General features: G+C 43.1%; 1 protein-coding gene across 3 annotated transcripts in view; it reads left to right on the top strand.

Moving 5' to 3' along the window:
* The first annotated feature begins 15,432 nt into the window (after positions 1–15,432).
* Positions 15,433–19,370, top strand: part of LRIG2 (leucine rich repeats and immunoglobulin like domains 2) — a 66,932-nt gene continuing 62,994 nt past the window's right edge. For all 3 annotated transcript variants that reach the window (XM_042462278.1, XM_042462277.1, XM_042462276.1), the window contains exon 1: positions 15,433–15,736. In XM_042462278.1, the coding sequence (XP_042318212.1) occupies positions 15,519–15,736 (218 nt within the window). In that variant the 5' untranslated portion in view covers positions 15,433–15,518. The remainder of the gene's footprint in view (positions 15,737–19,370) is intronic.

The raw sequence follows: 19,370 nt of genomic DNA, 5'->3' as shown, positions 1-19,370 counted from the left end.
CGAAATAATTTTGAAATATTTTTTTAATTTGGCCTTGTTCTGTATATCTTTTTCCTCGAACGGTAATTTCTGTTATCATTTTCTTTTCTTTTTCTTTCTTTAATTTCCAAGCTAACCATTTACCACATTTGTTTGCGGATTCAAAATATTTTTGTCTGGCATATTTAAGTTTTTTCCCCATCTCATCTATCAAAACCAAGTTTAGTTGTTTTTGTAACATCTGGATTTCTCCGATTAGCCCTTGATTTTCTGGATTTCTTTTTACAGCTTGTTCCTTCTGTTTTAATTCCGATATTATTTTGTTTAGCTTTGATCCCCTCATTTTTTTAATTTCTGCATTTTTTTTCATGAAAAATCCCCGCATCACAGCTTTAGAGGTGTCCCAAACCACCCGATCTTCTACTTCTTTGTCTAAGTTCTCCTCAAAAAATAATTCTAGATTTTTTTGGGCTTGTTCTAATATTTTCTTATCTTTTAATAAATTCTCGTTTAGTCTCCAATTGTATTCTTTTTTTGCCAAATTTCATTTCCATTATTATTGGATTATGGTCGGATACAAGTTTGGGTTTTCTATTGCAGTGGAAAACTAAACATGGAATCTTATGTCCACTTGTTAGGGAATACATTTTGGTTATTTCCCAGGTAGGATCAGGCTTGTTTTCTCTTTTTAGTGATCTTTAAGTTGTTCTGATGAATCTCATATCCCAGGAAAGTGGAATTTAAATGCTGAAGATTGAGATATAAATGCTTTAAATAAGCAAAACATTATTTATTGCATAAATACAATAAATATTGCCAGCCTCTCAACTGTGGTAAGGCATATGTTCTTGGAGATGCAATCCTATAGATCCGATCCTGGGATTAAGCCCTCCGAATTGAAAGAGGCTTTCTTCCAAGCAAACATGTCTAGAGGTTGCAGTTAGTTATCTTGAACATGGAATGTGCATGTAATTTTGAATAGGTACATACACAAAACAATACAACAATCTGACAAACATGTTGCCCCTCCCCCAGATGTGTGGGGCTACAGTTCCCATTGACCATGAAAACTGACCATGCTGGCTGAGGTTTATGGAACTATTTTCCAAAATATCTGGGAAGCACCATCGTGAGGAAGGTCTCTGAATCTAGATCATGCACACATAGTGAGTTCTAAACTAGAATGATATCAACAAACAGTACTTGCATGTTGTCACATTGTGATTTTATGCCAGTAGCAATGTACCATAGAACATCTTATTAAATATACAAACCCTTTTTGGCCTTAGTTATCTGAACTACTAGGTTTGTGTAAGAACTTTTGGACTGGCTGAGACCTTGTCACAGTGACTTCAAAGGTCACAGAAAATGAAGGTCAAGGTCATAAAGATGAAGATCTTTCATTAACTTTCTGGATTACCTGTGCATGACCTGGTCTGGAATGACTTACCTGTAGCTTCCTCTATCACAATCTGTCTTTCTGGGTACTTGCTGCCTGTAGGTATAAGATACGCACAAGCTGTGACACCCCCAGTAGCTACTGGCCTTGCCCCAAGAGACATCATTCAATAACAGAAATATCAGGAGAAGTGCCCTGTTCAGTTGTTCACCTAAACATTCAAAGGGCTAGATAAACATCACCCCTCCTAACATCCCAGAACATTTAGAGGTAAATTAGGCCTTTATGTGCTTAAGTTTAAACATCTGACAAATGGAAACGGGGACAGCAGGCATATGTGCCAGCCATGCCCCTGTGCCACATTTAGTACTACATTTCAAGAATATGATCAAGAATGTAAAGCTGATGTTGAGAAAGAAAACCAGTGAAAAAAATCTAAGCCAGGGAGATAAACCTGTTGCCCATCAAATATGGCTGAATTCCAGTTCCCATCAGCTTCAGCTAATATGAGCAACAGTGGAGGTTAACTGAGCTGCTGTTCAATAACATCTATAGCAGGGATAGAAGAAAGGGCAGGAAAGGTTATATGTTTTGTTAATGTTAATAAATTTTCTTTAAAAAACACACCTATTTCAATTACATTTACCTTGGAAAGGGGAAATACGGTACCTTTGGCCCTCCACATTTGCAGCTTGGATTTTTGCAGATTTGATTATTCATGGAATTAATATGTTCTCTCTAGGAATCCTTTGGCTCTCCAGTGCAATTCTAGGGTCAAAAGCCATCATAAACTGCACTCGAGGACCTAGAGAATCCTAGAGAGAACACTTTTATAGCAATTTGTGCTTTCTCCAGTGCAATTCTATGGTCAGCTTCTGCCAGGTGTTGGCCATAGAGTTTCACCGGAGGACCTTCAGATTCCCAGAGAGTTGTTCTCTCAGGTAAAAAAATTATTGTTCTTTTATTTGCAGCTTTCCCCTTTCACAGGGGTCCTGCACCCCCAATCCCAGCAAATGTGAAGGGCCTACTGTATAACATTTTTGGTCACTATTTGCTCTTAAGTCAGCTTCAATTTATGGTGACGCTAGGAATGAGAAACCCCCAAGAGATTTGATTCTCAACCATCCTGCTTAAGTCTTCCTCATTTGAATCAATCCGCCTGTAGTGTGGTCCTCCTCCTTTTTTTATGCACACTGAGAGAAAAAGAACCCAACAAGAGATCATTAGTGAGGATGGGCTGAATATCTTACAAGGAACACAGAAGTGGTTTTGTCTGTCTGTACCTCCTACGCTCTTGGGAATTTAATTGGCCCAACTATATGGGCAGGACAGGTTTTGTGGGTAATCCAAATAGAGTTGGGCTTGTCTATGTGGTTGTATCCTATAAATGTGTGGGTGAATAGAATCTAGGTTGTAAGTGAACATTCTTTATATGGCAAATTTAAGGTACATACCTAAACTAATATTTTCCTGCTTTTTAGCACATGAGTAAATAAAAAAAGTGCTTTTGTGGCACATGAATGAATTAACAAGACATTACTCTTCTGTAAAACCTAGCTTTAAGAAATAATTGATTTCAGTAATATCTGAACAATATACCTATAATCATTTGTTTGAACAAAGCCTTTTCCAGGGCTTCAAGTGTTCACTGAATAGTCATAGCACATTGAGTGTAATTAAAGCAGCAGGTTCTATGTGAAACATATCTGTGTTTGTGTGTATGCATACAGCCCTTCTATTGATTAGGAATACCATCATGCAGTGATCCCTATCACAGAGAGAGGTGCCTAGCCCATTACAGATGGAATGCACTCAGAATGGGTCAGATCTTAAAACTTACCTTTTCAGATACATCCCCCCAGAACTCCCCAATTAGCATGGCCAAAGCTCTGGGATGGGGGGGAGGTACAGCATACCTTCACACCTATGAGCAGGGCCGGCCCTACCATATAGGCAACCTAGGCAGTTGCCTGGGGCACAAAAAGGCCAGGGGCACAATTTGCGCCCCTCTGCGTGCACGCGCCCACGCACATGCAGCCCCAGCCCAGCCCAGGGTGCCCGCTCTTCTTCTGCAAAAAAGCAGGGGCCTGCCGGGTCATGCTGCCGCCGGCACCAGTGGCACCTGCGCTGGCTGTTGCGCTTTGTGCGCTGCCACTCCTGCGGCCTTTGTGCTGCGCTGCGCTTTGGCACAGGCCGGCAGCTTTCTGTTGCCCTGCGTGCACTTTCAGGGCCACACGCAGGGCTAAATAGGAGTAGTTTCTCCTCCTGGGGCTGGCTGGCCAATGGCTGCTGGCAGGGGGCGGGCTGTTGGAGTTCCACTCTGCCCCCATTGGCCAGCCAGCCTCAAGAGGAGGAGCTCCTCCTCTAGTCCCCATGTGGGCCGGCCCGGGCCCGAGGAGGAGGGAGGAGGAGGAGGAGGAGGAAAAAGAAGAGTAGCAGGAGGAGGAAGAAGAAGAAGAAGAGTAGCAAGAGGAGGAGGATTTTCATTCCATTTGTACAGGTCTGCTTTGTTTTAAAGCCTGAATTAAAGTGGTGCAGATAATATTGCAGAGAGATATTTTTCTAGCCTTGTCTGTAGCTTCTGGTGCAATTGCAAACTACAAATTCCATAGCTCTAGCATTATTAAAGTGTTAAAGTCATATAAAACCAAAGGGCCATCCAGTCCAACCCCATTCTGCCATGCAGGAAATCTCAATCAAAGCATACTGAACAAGATGGCCATCCAGCCTCTGCTTAAAGACCTCCAAGGAGGGAGACTCCACCACTCTTTAAGGAAGGAGTGTCTTCCACTGTTGAACAGCCCTTACTGTCAGTACTTTCCTCCTAGTCCAACACACAAAACACACAAATCCCAACCTCCTATCCAGGAAGAATGTCAAAATGTTCTCCATTTTGAGCATGACTGAGAAACATGAATTTATATTATTTTTTATTAATGTTTTTGGCTTTTAGTTGGTTGTGTTCTCCATTTTTTGAACGTACTACATTTTGTAGTACATCATGTCCTACATTTTCCCTACATTTTGAGGGGTTACCGGGGGGGGGACCAAAATATTTCTCGCCTAGGGTGGCCAAATATCTAGAGGCGGCCCTGCCTATGAGACATTAACCTCTACATGTTTGATGAAAGTGCAGACTACCAACCTCAGTTCTGAAAGGGGGTCAAAATTCTTGCACTTAGACAAATAACTTGTCATCGTGTGAGTGACCATGTATCAAAAATGCATCATCTTTGTCTCTTAGTTTAGAATTAGTTTAAGGTAAATATGGGCAAAGTACAAGCTCCCAGATATGGTCAGTTTGTAAGACCCATCAGCACTATGCAGTGAAGCTAATGGTGATGAATGCTGGGATCTTCAGTTCAAACAATATTGGGTGAGGTACCGTTTGCCCATCCCCAGTGTAAGGCCATGCATTTTATGGCTGAGAAACCCAATGTTTATGTCAGTAGAATATTGTCAACCCACACTGTGTTCATGCATGTGGGTGGTCCCAGGGGGCTGGGGGTGGTAGCAGATTGTAGACTTGCTAACACAAACTATGCTCAGCATGTACTGACCAAATGATACAAAAAACAGCAACACTGAATGAATGAATTAATTAAATTAATTAATTAATTAATGGTATAAATATTTTAAACAAATTAAATTATGAGCAGTAATAGAAACTGAGTATTTGCTTTCATTCAGCTATATGCATAGAACCATTGAATCATAGAGTTGGAAGAGACCAAAAGGGCCATCCAGTCCAACACTCTGACATGCAGGGAATCTAAATCAAAGCATCCCCGACAGATATCCATCCAGCCTCTGTTTAAAAACTTCTAAGGAAGGAGATTCCACTACACTCCAGGGGAGTTTGTTCCATTGTTGAACAGCCCATACTGTCAGGAAGTTCCTCCTAATGTTGAGGTGGAATCTCTTTTCCTGTAGCTTGCATCCATTGCTCCGGGTCCTAGTCTCTGGAGCAGCAGAAAACAAGCTTGCTCCCTCCTCAATGTGACATCTCTTCAAGTATTTAAACAGAGCTATCATATCACCTATTAACCTTCTCTTCTCCAGGCTAAACATCCCCAGCTCCCTAAGTCATTCCTCATAGGGCAAGGTTTCCAGACCCTTCACCGTTTTAGTTGCCCTTCTTTGGACATGCTCCAGTTTCTCAATGTCCTTTTTCAATTGTGGTGCCCAGAACTGGACACAGTATTCCAGGTGGGGCCTGACTAGAGCAGAATAGAGTGGCACTATTACTTCCCTTGATCTAGACACTATACTTTTATTGATGCAGCCTAAAATTGCATTGGCCTTTTTAGCTGCCGCATCACACTGTTGACTCATGTTCAACTTGTGGTCTATTTGGATTCCTAGATACCTTTCACATGTAGTTTCATTCAGCCAGGTGTCCCCCATCCTATATCTGTGCATTTCATTTTTCCGCCCTAAGTGCAGTACCTTGCATTTCTCCGTGTTAAATTTCATTTTGTTAGCTTTGGTCCAGCTTTCTACTCTATCAAGGTCATTTTGAATTTTGATCCTGTCCTCTGGGGTATTTGCTACTCCTAATTTGGTGTCATCTGCAAATTTGATAAGTATGCCCCCAATTCTGTCATCTAAGTCATTGATAAAGATGTTGAACAGCACTGGGCCCAGGACAGAACCCTGTGGGACCCCACTGGTCACTTCTCTCTAGGATGAAAAGGAGCCATTGTTGAGCACCCTTTGGGTTCGGCTGGATATGCAGTTAGGAAAGAAACAATTTAACTAGGAGACTGATGGGATAGGAAAGAGGCTTTCCTGTACAAGGAAAGGCTACAATAAGAATCTCCCGTATCCAAATTTTAGCACTACAAACAGTGAAACAGTAAATATTGTTCACACCTATAACTTCTGTGTTCTCCTTCCTTTGGTAACATTTCTGCCCGTTTTCTTTTGATGCCTAAACTGTAGTTCTAGCTATTTTATAAGTTACTGGAATGCTCAAAATTTGGAGTTTAAAAGAAAATTTCACTGGGGGGGGGGATTCTTATCTTTAGGAATGCCCTCATTTGCCCTTACTGGATGGAAATATCTCTCCCCACCCGTATATCTATACCCCGATAACAAGCCAGATCTGGATTCAAACATAATGGAGTGCTTTTTCTTCCTTGTTCATCTGGCCATTCCTACTAGAAACAGGAGCAAGCAGAAACAATAGAAAGCATACAGTTCTGGCTTATTACTAGGTCTGGTTGTGGCCTCTGCATTATTAGGAGCTCCTTCTGTTATGTCAAGTAACTTTTGCTTAGTAGGACATATAAATAATTCTGATAACATTTACAACTGTCAACAATGAGACCAAACATATAGACCCCAAATCCTCACAGCCCAGCACTAGATAACAGATTCTTACCTGGAGGTTTCTGTTAATATAATTGTCACTGCTAAGAATTTTGCATTTATACCCATTCTTATCTTGCTGTCTGTATCCTGAAACAGAAACACTGCACTTCATGCTCCTGAATGTGTGCCCCCCAAAGAGCACGATTTAATAGATCTTTTCTTCTTATTGGAGCCACACAATTCCTTTTATTATTTTGCTGCAACAGACTAACCCAGAAACCCCCTGAAAGACCACCAAATCATTTTTCACTCCATACTGGTTTTATGAAACAAAGGAATTTCTCTAGGTATGTGTAGCTGAAGTTTATATTATTCAGTGGAAATACTGGAAACTGAGCAAAAACTCAATGAAAATGAAAGGTTTCATGTCAAATTACAGAAGCAGTAGGTAGTTACAAATTGGAACCACGAGGGAAGCCATTCATTCTCAGAAAGAAGTCCAACATAAATGCATTTTCTATTGCACTGAATCAGGAAATGCAGTTTGATGAAGCCTTTATCAGAACTTGTGATAGATGCCTTGCTGGCAGGGGAGGGGGGGAATTAAAAAACTGAGCTTGACCCAGGGTGGAAAAGGGAGAAAGGAAGCATGTAAGGGGAACAGATGTGGACTGTACAGAGAGCTGCCAGTAGAGTCAAGCATGGTGATCATAATACTGGAGGCAGGTGATCAAAGAAAGTGTGTTATCACATCCTGGGTGGTTCCCCCATTTCAGGCAAGAACTTGAGAGGAGTTAGCCATTTCCTGTATTTTGGCAGCACCTGTCTAGCTGGTCCTGTCAATAAAGATTTGTTGGGCACTGAATGGAATGCTGCCTGGGAAGTTCTTGATAGGGCTAGAACAGCAGGAAGTATCCCTGGGATGACTAAGTCTGCCGTCAGAGAAGGGAGTACTCATTAGTAAACATCACATATATAGAGAGATCTTGTAGCACCTTTGAGACTAACTGAAAGAAGGCAGCATGAACTTTTGTAGACTTCAGTCTACTTCCTCAGATGCATTTGGTGAGGAAGTAGACTTAAGTCTACCAAAGCTCATGCTGCCAACTTCTTCCTTTCATTTAGTCTCAGAGGTTCTACAAGATCTCTCTACATACCGATTCTACAGACTAACACAGCTATATCTTTGAATTCTATCACATAGAGACTCCATTCATGAAGGATACTTATAACAGCCTTCACTTCTTCATCTCCTTATTATACTGCAAAATTCAAGTGGCCACCACAGTAGTCCTCAGAAGTAAAACGCTACAAATAATGCAATTAATCCAGCCTCTGGTACAATAACTAAAATATAACCAAGTGAAATTATGATTGTAGTGCACTGATCCCCAAACTTTGGGTTTGGGCTTCAACTTCAAGAAGCCTCAACCAGCTTGGCCAACAAATGTTCTGGGAGCTGAAGTCCAGAACATCTGGAGGACTAAAGTTTGGGAACTACTGTGGTAGTGTAATGAGGGGCATTTTGATACATGGGATTCAATTTCAAAGTAGAGGAGCCACTTCATGCTATATACCTATATAAACCCTATGAACTTCATGGGGTCACCATAAGTTCACAGTTGACCCGAAAGCACACACACACACACAAGATGAATTTATCTTGGGGCTTTCTTGGCAAGATTCATTCACAGCACATTTCCGTTGGCTTACCTCTGAGGCTGTGTGTGTGACTGCCCAATGTGACTCAGTGTGCTTTTATGGCTGTTATTTACCCTCACACAGTGGTTAAGTCTTACAGACCCTCCAATAATTTAACTTGGAAGAAACTCCCCATGATTTTAGGGCACTTTCTTTCACATCGTAGCATTAGACTGAAGGGAGTTATTACTGACAGTTCCAGAAGAAAGCATTCTTTCAAAAGAAATGGTTTGCACAGGACGGCTGTCTTCCACATTACATTTTAATGCTGCTCCTATAATGTTTCTCCTCTGTTTGAAAATGTATCAGCGAAAGAAAGAACACAAAGTACTGGATCAACGAAAGAGGAACTCTCACAATGCCATGACAGCATCTGTCTCCCACCTAGTAATCTGCATTAATTCTAGGGAGGACCTTTGGCTCAGTGGTTATCTATCTTAATTTGTAAAATTGCTTATTCAGCTAAGGAACACTTATAAAAATGTTCATTGGATTAATCTGTGAATAACGAAATGGTTGTGAATGGTAGTATCAGATATACCTATGCCAAATGTTATTTTTGCGTTGGCTTTTTTTACGGCTCAGTGACCTTCAAGATTTCATAACCACTGCAACCTCACACCACTGCCTTTCATTCTTTCAAATATTTTGCTTTAACCCCAGTCTGCTGTTATATCTGCAGAAAGATAAATCCTACTCCTGGTTAGCTTTAACCAGAATTTCCAAAGCTATTTTTAAGCCACGGAAAGAAGGGGGAAATAATCACATGGAGAAAGTGAATGGGGTGCACTTCCAGTGTTGTAACCATGATTTGGAGACTGGGTACCATTATGGTAGGGTGAGGCAACGTGGTTAGTGCAGCCTCCCTTGAAATTAGTGGTTGCTGGTGGCTTCTCTGTCAGAGGGATGCTGAATCTGCTCTAGTTTTTAGGCTGAACTTTAAATGAATAATTTGGGGTCCTGAAGTCTATCCCAAAATAGAACTGAGTAACAAGTGTAAGCCTCAGAGTAAAACCCAGAATGGATTCATTGTTCTACTGACACAGAAGTTGCCTGTCTTGTCCAGTTTTGGCCTCAGCACATAACAAGATCCTCAGAAAGGAAATGCAGGAAGATATGGAACCTGAGAGCAAGGCAAGGAGGCTGAAGCAGCAAAGTCAGTTCTGTCTAAGTCATACACAGTTCAGTGTTAAATCCAGGACTTGATTTTTGCAATGCGCTCTACATGGGGCTACCCTTGTGCCTAGTCCGGAAACTCCAGTTGGTACAGAATATGGCAGCCAGGTTGGTCACAGGAACAGCAAGGAGTGACCATATAACACCAATACTGAAGTCACTCCACTGGCTGCCTATCAGTTTCCGGGCACAGTACAAGGTGTTGGTTATCACCTTTAAAGCCCTACATGGCTTGGGCCCAACCTATCTAAGGGATCGCCTGCTTCCATACAATCCACCTCGTACGCTCAGGTCCTCTGGGAGGAATTTATTACAGCCCTTAAAGATCAGGTTAACGGCGACCTCCCAGAGGACACTCTCTGCAGCCGCTCCCAACTTATGGAATGGGCTGCCTGACGAGATCCGTCAAATTACCAATCTAGAGAGCTTTAAAAAGGCCATTAAGACGGATCTCTTCCGGCAAGCCTTCCTGGAATAAAATGCTCAGCCACAAATAAGACTTCCCATCCAGCGAACTCTGCCCATGATGATTTTATTTAGCTTAGTCGGTTTTAATATGTAGTTTTTAATCTTACATTGTTTAATCTTGTTTTAAGGGGGGTATTATGTATATATGGATGTATTTTAACCTGTTGTATGCTGTTCTGATTGCCTGGCAAAAAGCGGGATAGAAATAAAATTATTATTATTATTATTTATTAGGAAACACTCCAAAGGGAAGCCTATCCAACAACATGAACAGGAATACCAAGCATGAAGGTTGCTTCTACCATGGAGGTCGGTTGCCAGTAACAGCTTCCTGAGAGAGGTACTGGGCTATTTATAGTCTGGAAGCCTCCTGTTGGTGCTGTTTTATTGCTGAGAGATTTAAATATAAATGCTAGGAGTGTCTCCAGCCCTCCTCTTCTTGACAACTCTGCTGGGGTCAATACTGTGACATCTGTATCAGGCTGTGGCTTCTGGGTGGGGTCTCACCATCTGTCTCCAGCTCTGGGATGTCTTCCTGTTGCTCTCTCTACCTGAGTACTTACGGTCTGTGTCAAAATCTGGAAGGTCCTGGAGGCAGGGCAGGGCATGACACCACCGCTGCTCCACTGATGCTCATCTGAAGATAGGTTTTTTTTAAATAGAATTCCCATAGCTGGCTTCGAAGTGTTCTCAAATAACTTGGACAATAATCCAGTGATATATTGCAGTGATTGTCGAGTCTGATTGAAATACATTACTGTCATCACTGCATTATTGTTATTTTGCTCCAGATAGCTTAATCATGAGATAGGCAGTATGCCAGTTGTTATATACTGATGAAAAATATTTTCTCTTTAATATAATTTCATAGGTTAAATACCACACATCCATGTTCAAGGAAGATGGCAAATTTCTTCCTTAGGGGAAAGCTACTTGCAATCCTTTGTTAGCAATCACATCTCTTGGAATCCACAACAGGCACATTGTAATTGTGATTAACTTGTAATCCAATTAAGATGGTGAGAGGGAAGAGACTTGACAAATATATTTGTCGTATTTAGGGGTAAAATAACTGATTTTGTTACAATGCAATTGTAATTTATGAGAAATGCTTGCACAATAAAATGGCAATGGTATTTCTGATGACAGCCAAAACCATTGCTTAATGGAAACATGAAACCAAGAACAGCTTCTTCTGAGAATATGAAACTAGGGTGGCCAGACACAAAAGAGGATGAAACTCTTGCGTCTTGAAGAATTGTGTGGAAAGGGGGCATTATACATTTGAAACAATAATTAAAGGTAAAGGAGACCTGTCGTCTTTGACTAGCCATTTGGATAAAGCAGGGGGGAAAATTCAGCAACCAGAGAGATTTTTCATTATTAAAGTGCTTTTAAATGTGGTTTCAAAACTCAGAACAAGGGTATAAACTTGATCTTTATTGCCAACATCATGAAGTTTGACTTTTATTATTTTTATTACTATCATTATGAACTATGTTATGCAATTGGCCTTCCATATCCATGGCTTGAAAATATTTTTTAAAATATAAAAATTCTGATAAAGGATGGTCGGACTCAGCTGAAATTAATAGGGAAAGACACCATCTTAAAAGATAATCTCACTTGATGCACAAGGAAGCCACTGAGAAGGTCAACAGCATTTTGGTGCCAGAGGCAGGAAAATCAAATGGTACTCTCTGCAATGTGAAAATAAGGCAATCAGCTAAATAATTGGCAATTTAATACTTTTTGGTGTCACTTTAAAGTTCTGTTGCCTGAGGCAAGTCACCTAATCCTAATAGTAGCACTAACCTGAATAGCAACAGAGTAATCCATAAAAGTAACTTTTTTCACACTCTCAGACAGCTTAGGGTACAGAGCAAACTGCACAGCACACAGCTCTTTCCTGCAGCACTTCGAGAATCTAAAGCCTGACTCAACCACCTGATTTGCCCTAATGCCAACACTAGTCTTGCACTGTGTTTCCTGAGTCTTCAGCAAAAGGGTCTATGTGGTCCCATCCTTTAGTCCATCGCTGACTTTGAAGGCTTGTCTTGGTATAACACAGATTCTGGAGATAAGTACTTATTTTTATTTATTTTATTTCAAGGATGTATATCTTACCTTTCTCCCACAAAGGGATTCATACAGTATTATATATTATCAGTATCAGCATCACCATACAATATCAGTATGTATCACCATCCACAGAAAAAGGAGACACAAAAAACTGCAGCAGCTATAGGACCATAGCACTAATTTCTCATGAAAGCAAATTTATGCAACACAGACTCCAACCATACATAGAGAGAAATCCCAAAGGTCCAAGCAGGGCTCAGGAAAAGAAGAGCCACTAGGGAGTACATTGCAAACATACGATGGATAATGGAGTGCGCCAGGGAATTCCTAAAGAAAATCAGCATGTGCTTTATAGACTATAGCAAAGCCTTTGCATGCTTTGATCATGAAAGGCTATGGAACAGCCTAAAAGACATGGGAGTGCCAACACATCTGACAGTTTTGATGAGGAATTTGTATTCAGGAGAAGAGGCTATTGTCACAACAGCCATGGAGAAACAAGATGGTTTCCAATTGGCAAAGGGGTCAGACAAGGCTGCATCCTTTCACACTATCTGTTCAATTTATATGCAGAAAATATTATATGGAAAACAGGCTTGGACACAGAGGTATGAGGAGTGAAAACAGGAGGATGGCATATCAACAGTATAAGATATGCAGATAACACATGCTACTAGCAGAAAACCTTATAGACTTGAAACAACTAGTAAAGAAGATCAAAGAAGAAAGTGCAAAGGCAGGCTTAGTGCTGAAGATAAAAACAAAAATAATGTCCATGGAAGACCTACACAAATGCAAGGTAGACAATGAAAATATTGAAATAGTAAAAGAGATCCTATACCTCGACTCAAACACTGATCACATTGGGGATGCAGTCAAGAAATCCGAAGAAGAGTAAGAATGAGGAAAGCAGAAATGAAAGAACTAGACAAAAGCCTAAAGAATAGATATACAACTGAGCACTAAAGCTAGAATCCTCCTAGCCACTGTATTTCACATCACTATGTATGGATGTGAGAGCTGGACAGTGAAGAAAGCGAATAAAAAGAAAATCAACTCATTTAAGAAGCGGTGCTTGAGAAGAGCCCTGAGGATCCTGTGGACAGCTAAAAAGACAAACAAATGGGTCCTAGAACAGGTCAAGCCAGAAACCTCTCTGGAGGCCAAGATGATAAAGTTGAGGCTGTCGTACTTTGGCCACATCATGAAAAGGCATTGATCACTGGAAATAACAATGATGCTGGGGAAGGTGGAGGGAAATGGAACGAGAGGGAAACCTAGACTCAATCTGGGAGGCGATGGGTATGAGTTTGCAGGACCTGAGCAGAGCAGTGGAGACAGGGACTCTTGGAGATATCCCCTCCATGGGGCTCCCATGAATTGGAGTCAATGCAAAGGCAGCTGACAACAAACAACAAATTCCCATTTCTCCAGAGTCAGGGCTGTGAAGACGCTACTTAATCGTTTTCATTTATTAAAATGGTTCTATCCCACTCGATATCAAAAAGATCTCAGTGCAACTTACAAGTAAAATTAGAACAACATGTTTTTCCCCATAGAAGCATAGAGCTGGAAGAGGCCTGAAGGTCCATTAAGTCCAAACCCCTGCCAAACGCAGTGTAAATCGTATGGGGCTATATATTATTTATCATTATTAAATAAACTTTAATAATAATAATAATAATAATAATAATAATGCAGGAAGACACAATCAAAGCATAGTGGCCATGTTCTAGAAGAGTTTATTCCTGATGTTTCGCCAGCATCTGTGGCTGGCATCTTCAGAGGAAGAAGGCTGGCAAAGCCTCAGGAACAAACTCTTCTAGAAGATGGCGACAGAGCCAGAAAAACCCACAAAAACCCTATGGATGCCGGCCATGAAAGCCTTCGGCTTCACAATCAAAGCACTTCTGAGAGATGGCCATCCAGGCTCTTAGAGATGCAGACTAAAAAGACAGTATGCATATGAGTTAAAACAGATTTTAAAAGCCTAAAAGGCGCTTAAATTACCCAGGCTCCCAATCCCTGCTCAGCCAGGAAAGCCACTGAGTTTTCATGCCCAGATGCCTTACCCACAAAAGAGGACAAGGCACCACAAAATGTAGGGCAAACAATAGACGTGTCCCTCCGCATTCGCTAGGGTTGGGGCACAAGGCCCTTGCGAAGGTGGGAAAAGGGCAAGTAACAAAAGCACCATGTTTTTACCTGAGAAGATACTTCTCTAGGAATCTCTAGGTCCTCCAGGGCAGCTCTGTGGTCAGCGTCCGACAGACACTGGCCATAGGCCTGGGCTGGAGGAGCTACAAAGGCCCAGAGGAGCCTCCTCTCTGGGAATAATCTCTAGGTCCTTCAGTGCCATTTCTAGTTACAAGGTGACCATAGAGTTGCACTGGAGGACCTAGATATTCCTAGAGAGAACATATTAATTGAACCCATGAATAACCAATCTGCAAATACGGGGGGGGGGGGGGGTGTGTGAGAGCCCTAACATAAAGGTGGAATTCTTGCCCTGCTCAAAACGGAGGGCCTTTTGGAATTCCTCCCAGAGCAAAGGCTGAGAGGTGGGGCATGTCCTGGGAAAGGAGGGCCTCTGCTCGCCCTGCACTCTCTCAACCCCAGGGGAAGGCCATGGCAATCTCCCTCGGAAGAAACCTGCCAAGGAAACCCTAGGACAGTCACCAGAACAACCTGGACACAGCCAACAAGAAAGGTGAGCTGATAAACGGGCCCTTTCCACTCTTTATGGCCCTTCATCCTCCTCCTGAGGGAACACACCTGGCCTGCAACTATAAAGACCTCCAGCCTCCTTTTATCCCCGGATGAACAGCCAGCTAGCTCCGCCCACTCACCTCTTCTTACCTGAGGCTTCGCCCCGCCCCCGCCCCTAGCAGTTGGGCGCGCCTCTGCGGCCCCACCCCTCCCACAGTCTAGGCCCCGCCCCTTAACCATTGCAAGCACGCCTGGGGCCCGCCCTCTTCCCAAGCCCCGCCCCTTCCCTCAGTTTAAGCTCCTCTTTGGCCCTTGAAAGAGTTTCTTTGGCCCAGGCCACGCCCTCTCCCTCCGCCCAAGCCACGCCCCTTGGTAGTTGGGCCCCCCTCTCCCCCCGTGCAAGCCTCATCATTTGCTGTTGGAAGCGTTTCTGCGGGCCCGCCCCCAGTAGCCTCCGAAGCGCCGCCCCCTAGTCATTGGAGGCGTCTCTGCAGGGGCGACGAAGTCCCCCCATTGCGCATGTGCAGAGCCCCAAGCCCCGCCTTCTCCCGCTGCGCATGTGCAGAGAGCGCTTGCCCTGTGCTGTGGGCTCGGTCTGCGCATGTGCGCGGGAGGAAGAAAGGGGCGGGGCGTGGATGAGGTAGTGGCGGCGAGGCCTGGCTGGGCCTTCGAGTGAGGGTCCAGGAGGATGAGGCAGCCGCGCCGGTGGAGGGAGACCCTGCGCCTCCTCGCCCTCTGCGCCTTCCTCCTGCGGGCGGCGGCGGAGCCCTGTGGCGCCGCCGCCGCCGCCTCCTCTGTGGCCCCTTGCTCCTGCCGGCGGGGTGTCTTGGACTGCAGCCGCCTCCGTGCCAGTGGCCGGAGCGTGGAGGGAGGCCCGCTGCTCCTGCCGCCCGGCACCACTGCGCTGTGAGTATCTCTGGAGGGTTTAGCCGACTGGGAGGCTGCATCCAGACTGGAGGAATCACCTGGTTTGGCCCTTGTCTGGCTGAAGGCTATGGAATTCTGGGAGTTGGAGTTTGTGGTGGGGCCCAGAGCGGAGCTCAGCTCTGGACTCACCACAAACTCCAACTCCCAGAATTCCATAGCCTTCAGCCAGACAAGGGCCGAAAGGGGCGAAGAGGGCCAGCTGTAGCTGGAGGCCACTATTAACTGACATTGCTCCATCCCAGGCTGAGCCGCACTGCAGGAATGTTCCAGTTTGGCGCTTCTTTAAACTGCCGTTGCTCCGTTTTAGGCTGCGTCCGCGATGGAGAACTAATCCACTTTGACACCGCTTTAACTGCCGTGGCTCTGTTTTAAACTACGGTCCCATAGAGCTCCGTAGCATTGAGCAGGACAGTTAAAGTGCTGTCAGACTGGATTATCGTTTCCGGAGTGCGGACGCAGCCCTAAAGAATCTTGGGGTTTGTAGTTTTGTCAGGCGCCGGCGCAGTCTCACAACAACAAAGTCTCACAACAACAAAGTCTCACAACAACAAAGTCTCACAACAACAAAGTCTCACAACAACAAGGGCTGCTGGGATTCTCTCCCTCCCTTTCCCTTAAATGTTCCGTTGCTATTGATTTTTGCATTTCCCCAAACAGTGGGAATCGCGCCTGAGGCAAGTGTTTGAGCAAGAAAGCCCTGGATCTAGGCTGGCCATGTGCAAAATACTTTGCCAGCTGATTCCTCTTGTGCCATTTTCTCTCTCTCTCTCTCTCTCTTGTCTTTGAAGCCGTTCAAACAATCTTGCTCCGTGTGAAAGCCAGCAGGAGGGGATGTCTATTTGTCCAGATCTCTGGTGTCTCCTGTTTATTTTGGCTGAACCAAAGTGATTTTAAAAAGGAAGGCTTTGCAATAAAGGGCTACAGTTACTGATTGATTGATCAATTCTGCGGATACCCCGCCTTCTTCCTGGGATGAGACCCAAGGAGGCATAACCCTCAATGTTATTTGGAGGTTGTAGTGTGGAGACTACCTGTCAGGAGATCGTTTGCAGCGCCATTAAGAGGTGTGCCTTTCTCTCCTGGAACATGCCATAATATCCTTATTTGATCAGTAAGTGGCTAAAGGAAACAGAGGAGGATTGGTGGGTTCTCTGTATTGAGCCCTATGTGGAGTTAGAGGAGCAGTGAGGAAGCCAAGGCTACACTTGCCTCCAAATTAATCATCCTGGCAAAAGCAGGAAAGGACCGCAAAAAGCACTGAAAAGGACGTTTCCAAATGGGAGGAATGGCTAGCCAAGTACCATATCAATCTCCACAAAAGTAGATGAAAAATGTTGCAAAATGTTACGAAAGCAACAAGGAGTCTAGTAATAGAGTTATAGCCAAATAAGTTTTTACAAATCAAATCTTTAAATAGTTTTTGCTGCTTCAAACTAATTTAACTATCTCTCTGCAAATATCTCCACATACAGGGTCTGAACACAGCAGTTGATCAGGATGGCAGACGGGGTATTTAGTTAAGAAAAAAAAGGCAACCAAGGAAACATTAGTGTACAAACCTGTGCGTAGCGTAGCAATGATAAAACTGAAAGCTAGAATCTTGTATTAATTGAAAACAGCTATTCAGTTCAACTGTGTAATTGAGGGCAGATAAAATGGTGTTCTTCGCACACAGTTTTTCATTTCATTCTTTCAAGATGCAGTCGTGGCTGCCTTCTTAGATGCTTTTAAATGGGGATTAGACCAGTTCACTGGCTCTTACGCAGGACGGATGAACAAAATGATGAGCTGGATGGAGAACCTTTGATCTATTCTCTCTGTGTATGTGTATTTTCAAGCTGCATGTCGATTTATGGAGACCACCTATTAATTTTTCATAGGGCTTGGGCAAAGAATATTCAGATGGTTTTGCCAGTCCTTTCCTCTGGATAACATTCATTGGCGTTCTCCCTTTCAAGCACCATCCAGCACCTATCCTCCTGAGCTCCCAAAATCAGACAGGATCTGGTGCTTTTAGGGTGTTCAGTTAAAATTTCAACTGTTCTGGCATGACTATTATTGTGAAATTAGATAGGGCGCTACATCACAACTGTGGCATTCTTCAGTATGTAGGCCACTATATCATTGATCTCTTGTGATTTTTTACTCCACTTCTAAGTTGTTTTGCTGAACATGTTGGACAGATATAAGTCAATTGTATTTTAGATGCATCACAACTGAGAGCAGTGTTTCTTATGTCCAAAACACACTGCTGAAATAATCCAGTTTGAGAATACTTTAACTGCCCTGGCCCAGTGCTAGGGAATCCTGGGAATTGTAGTTTAATGTGGCATCAGATCGCTGACAGAGAAGGCTAAATGCCTCGTAAAACTACACTTTCCCAAGGTTTCCTAACACTGAGTCAAGGCAGTTAAAGCGGTCTCAAACTGGATTATTTCTGCAGTGTGTTTTGCTCCTTAAGCTTTGTGATGTGTGAACCTACAGGGGTTTTTCCCCCGGTGTGCCATGGACCAGCACCATATATTTATGATCATTGTTTCTTTCTTTCCTGGAAGTTCACCACAGACAGGCAGTCACTACTCATGGCCCCACAGTGGTTCATGGACCAGCAAGTTCATTAGCACCACCTTAGAGGAAGATGGTTTGTGTTTATATTATGATTTCTTCCTTTCCTTTGAAAGGTGTAATAAAATGTCTTAAACACTGAATTGTGGTGAATTGTTTTGTTGTATGTATTCACAATGCACAATGTGAAATGGGTCCCTATGTGTCTTTGGGTTTTTCCCCGTGAAGTCCTTTCAAGAGTATCCTCTTTGTGACTTTTTCCTTCTGAAAGAAAAATATTGTGGCTTTTTGGTTTTGAAAGATAAATCTGGGGCAGTTCCTCATAGAAATAAGTTATCTCAATTCCTTTTCACCGTTTCTTGCCTACATTACAAGCCTCTGCAGTTGGGTGTTCTAACAGTTCATCATCACATCCCCCTTTCAATCCTGGAAATTAGTACAGCTATTAGAAATTGCTTGTGAGTTGATTATCTTACTCCTTTCACAGAAGTACAGTTCCCAGAGTTCTCTGTGGAGGGGAATAGTTGTTAAACATGTTTAGGACTGTGATGTTGATATGCCCAGTCTTGTACTGCGTGGGAAGGAATTGTGGATTTGCATGAAACTTATACAGTGAGATGCAGAATCATCATTGATAGATGAAGGAAACCCATGTGAATGATTGTTGAATTTACCAGGGCTGGGGAGTAGGAATAAGGAGCAACAAAATATAGTTGTTACTCCTTATTCCTGTTATTATATTGTACATACAAACACACACAAAAAAAAACACAACCCAACAATTTTATTATATTGCACTGGGGAAGGGACTGGGAGCCAGACACACACACACACACACACACCAGCCTTGCAAAGCAACGGGTGCTTTCCCTCAGGGCTGAGGAGTAGGAGTAAGAGTTTTTACAGGAGTAGACATGGGAGTAGCATTAAGAAAAAATATCTTACTTAGGAGTAGCAATAACAATAGCATGTACATTTCTATACCACTTATCAGTGCATTTAAGCACTTCCTAAGTGGTTTACAAAGTGTAAGCTAATTGCCCCCAAC

The sequence above is a fragment of the Sceloporus undulatus genome, chromosome 4, assembly GCF_019175285.1.
Source record: "Sceloporus undulatus isolate JIND9_A2432 ecotype Alabama chromosome 4, SceUnd_v1.1, whole genome shotgun sequence".
NCBI classification, from domain to species: domain Eukaryota; kingdom Metazoa; phylum Chordata; class Lepidosauria; order Squamata; family Phrynosomatidae; genus Sceloporus; species Sceloporus undulatus.
The sequence above is the reverse complement of the archived record's forward strand: the minus strand, read 5'-3'. Positions and strand labels throughout refer to the sequence as shown.